Source organism: Galeopterus variegatus, unplaced genomic scaffold (assembly GCF_000696425.1).
Source record: "Galeopterus variegatus unplaced genomic scaffold, G_variegatus-3.0.2 Scaffold478, whole genome shotgun sequence".
In the NCBI taxonomy this organism is placed as follows: domain Eukaryota; kingdom Metazoa; phylum Chordata; class Mammalia; order Dermoptera; family Cynocephalidae; genus Galeopterus; species Galeopterus variegatus.
The window spans coordinates 438,847-442,614 of NW_007726589.1; the positions used below are offsets into that span (position 1 = coordinate 438,847).

The following is a 3,768-nucleotide window of genomic DNA, read 5'->3' on the forward strand; positions in this document are numbered from 1 at the left end:
GGGGGGGGGGGGGGGGGGGGGGGGGGGGGGGGGGGGGGGGGGGGGGGGGGGGGGGGGGGGGGGGGGGGGGGGGGGGGGGGCGAGCTGTGGGAGAGATTGAAATAAGAAGAAAAAGTGTTGTTGCATGGGTTTCTCTCAGGACAAGAACCCACCTCATCTCTTTAGCTCTGACCTTGGTTACATCTCTGGTCGGAGAGGAGTAAGGGAGGCTTTGAAATAATATTTCTTAAATTGGAGTTGATTATCAGAATCACCCGAGGAGTTTTTCCTTCATGTCCTGAGCCCCGCTCGAGAAATTTGGCTTCGGTAAGTCTGGCATGAGGCTGGGGTAGAGGTACTTTGACAAAGGATCTCGGGGAAAGCCTAGAATAAGGGACAGCGGGGCCATTTCCACTCGAAGAACTCCACAATGGGTCCTGAGGGTATTAGGAGTTGAGGAGAGAGAAAAGCGGGAAGCAGAGATCAGGACCATCCTCCCCTCCCTCCTACCTGCGTCTCGGACAGGCTGAGAGCCGTGGCCAGCTCCACCCGCTCCGGCGTGGACAGGTAGCGCTGGATCTCGAACCTCTTTTCCAGGCCGGAGAGCTGCGAGTCAGAGAAGACCGTGCGGGCTTTGCGGCGGCGGCAGTGCTTCCCCGGCAGCTCCGCGTGCTGGGGGTGCGGGAACAGCGCCGGGACTGGCACCCCTGCAGAGAGAACAGCCCAGTGGGCCGGGCCGATCACCAGGCAGCAACCTCTGCCTCGCGTCACTCCCACCCTGGTCCCCAGCGCCTGCTTCCGCCTGTTGACACCACCAGTCTCCTATCGCCCCAGAGCTTGAGCCCTTCTCCCGGGAATCCCAAGGCAGGAGGAGAGAAAGCCTCCAGAACAGCGCTTGGAGATCTTTACCTGGAAGGTTATATAGAAATACAAACAATAAACAGTAAGTAAAACGGAAAAGAAAGTAAGAAAATAGATCCGGAGGCCTTTTCAGAAAAGTCTTCTTGGAGAGACTTCGTAGGGGCTGTCAGCGCCGTCTTCAGTTGCGCTTCTGAAGTTTTCTTGCAAACCTCAGACGGTCCAGGAGCTGTCTGTCCCCTTCTGGTAATCCTCCCAAACCCCTGGTGACATTCAGTGCCGTTCTGGGGCTAGCAGAAGAGTGGATAATCATCTTGTCTCCCAACTTCACTAAAAAACACCTCTTTCCTGAGCCACCCCCAACCGCCTGCAGCCAAAGGGAACAGAGCAAAACTGTCTTATCCAGAGGCTCTGGAGAGAACAGAGGGCAATTCCCGCATCTCACGTTTCCTTGTCAGTTTCGGGGCCACGCTGGGAACCCCGTTCTCTACTCTGGTCCTCATCCCTCCTCCCCCCCCATTCTTTCCCTCAAACTCCAAGCCCAACGAAAAAGTAGGTTTGATGCTTTTCTCCCTAAGTATGTCAGGGGAGGCTTCTCTTGTCTTTCCCGACCCTCCAAGCTTTGCTAAGTGTCTGAGATGCACCGAGCAGACAGAAGCTGCCACAGGCATCGACATCGGCCAATCCCAGGGCAAAAACGAAAACAAAAAACTAGGAGTCTGGATATATCGGGCTTTGGCCACTGCTGTATGTGGGGAGGAACTGTGGCCAGCCGGATGGTGAACCCAGTGTGGAGATGCGAACCTCGATGCAGACTTTGTAATTGCTTCCCCAACTCAGTGCCCCATAGTCTGGGTTTTGCCGCTCACAAACACCTTCAGCTTTTGTTCTGGATTCCAGAGCCCACTCTTCACAAACTACCTCCTGTCTTCCCCCAGCCCCTGCCCCAACCAAGGCTGTTTTCACCATTGTGCTCTGCGTCTGGACTCAACGAATTATTCTATTCTGATTGAAATGAAAATGCCAGAGAAGAAAGAGTGGATGTGGTCTTTCGAAGGGAGACAGAAAAAATCTACGTATTTCTCCACACTTCCGTACCCAACCAGACTTTGCTAGTCCCCGTTCCTTGACAGGCCGGAGAAATAAAAATACTTTAGCACCCAGATCCAGCGACCGACCCCAAAAACTGGGGCGGAGGAGGGCAGCCCAGCCTAAGATGGTGAGTTAAATGCTAAACGTTGTGGGGGGGAGGGGGAAGATAGTTAAAAGGCCCCTTTCCTCCTTGCCCCCCCCCTTTTTTACCCTTTCTCCCTTATTTGGGCCAACCTTTTGTCCTCTGAGTATCCCAAACCCTTGTTCACTCCACATTTCCCGCAGGATCCGCGAATGCTCAGTACCTGAAGAAGAGAGCTGGCCTGGCGGAAGCGTTTTGAGCTTCTGAGCTGGACATTTGAGTTTCCGTTTCATGGGGCGGGATGGTCAAGTGTCTCCCTCTCAGAGGGGAGAGGCGGAGAATTGGAATTGAGAGATTGACTAAAGTGGCCAGGAAGATCACGAGTAGGGAGACTGAGTACTGCCCACCAAGAATATCATCAAACCCATTTACCTCCAGCTGCCTCTTGGCCAGGCATGTCTCCTCCGTTATAAAAAGTACAGAGTGACCATGAATGATCCCCGTGGGCTGGCATGCCTCAGGGGAGCTCCACGTGCTCTCATTCATATCCCCAACCTTCCACTCTCACTTAGGGACAGAGGCCACCAAGCCAGGCCAAGCCAGCTCTGGCCTTTCCTTGGCTCTATCACAGGCTCAGGATCTGTGCCAAAAGACCTGCTCTCTCTCTCTCCCCATACCTTGAGACCCCTGTTACTTACCCGAGGTGGTGAGGAAATAAGGGTGGTGGTGGTCTCCCTTGTGCAGAGGGTGATGGGCATGAGGAGCTAGGAGGGTTGGTGTGGGCATGAGGGGGTAGCCATAGTCTAGCAGAGGCACTCGAGATGCCAGAGAGCTGGCGAAATGGTCGGGGCCCACCTCCCTCAGTGGCTTGGGCTTGTGCAGCAGGATGTCCTCGATGAAAAAGGATGTGGGCCTCTGAGAAGACGCCGGGTGTAGAGGAGAGGTGAAGTTGAGATTCATTTTGAGCGGAGCGCCTGCCACAGGGCGAAGGCCGGGGACGAAGTGTGGGAAGCAGGTGGTCTCTCCTACGCCTGCTTGAGAGTGGACAACCACCCTCGGAGGCTCGGATTTCCGCTGCTCTCTCCTCGGCCTGGGCTACCCCGGGCGCTGGAGAGGCGAGAAGACAAGCTCCTGGGTAGGCTGGGTCTATGTGCTGGAAATTGGCAGCTTGGAGAGGGGAAGCCGGGAGAGCCAATGGCGAGGCTGCCAGAGGCAGAGGGGAGGGTGAGGCGGGCTCGGGGCGGGGCGGGGAGCTGTCCGCGGTGCTGAACGCTCCCGGCTAAGCGTGGGGAGAGCGGAGCCGACCGGGTTCTTGGTCCTACCAGGTTTCTAGACCTCAATTTCTGCCCCGCCAGGGCAAGAGCTGCTTTGTTCCCAGTCGTTTTAAAAGAAAGCTAAAAGGAAAAAGTCTCTGTTGTCCGACAAACTCCTGCTCAGAGAGGAGAAGGCATTAAAAGGGCCCCAAAGCAATAAAGATAAAGCACTTATTCAGGCATTTGGGCCTGCGATTTAAAAGTTTCAAATACTGATAGCAGAGGGAAAGGGAAGAAATGAAAAGAAACAGAGCCCACTACTTTAAGTTACTAGACTCAACTTAAGTTGATAGTTGAGGGATGACTGAATTAGTGAGGTGAATAAAGAAAATGGTGATGAAGATTATAACATTCTTTCCCTAAGTCTTAGGAAGTGGATGGGAGAAGGGTTATATCTACATTAGTCAAGTAATTCGGTCTATGTAAATATGTCTTAGTGCCATC

The 3,768-nt window shown here is 54.2% G+C and overlaps 1 protein-coding gene across 1 annotated transcript in view; it reads right to left on the reverse strand.

Moving 5' to 3' along the window:
* The window catches only part of BSX (brain-specific homeobox), a 3,971-nt gene extending 1,000 nt beyond the window's left edge, over positions 1-2,971 (reverse strand). Inside the window, exons 1-2 of the mRNA XM_008569215.1 lie at positions 2,710-2,971; positions 490-686 (exon numbers count right to left, since the gene is read on the reverse strand). Of these exons, the coding sequence (XP_008567437.1) occupies positions 490-686; positions 2,710-2,971 (459 nt within the window). The remainder of the gene's footprint in view (positions 1-489; positions 687-2,709) is intronic.
* Between the last annotated feature and the right edge of the window lie 797 nt (positions 2,972-3,768).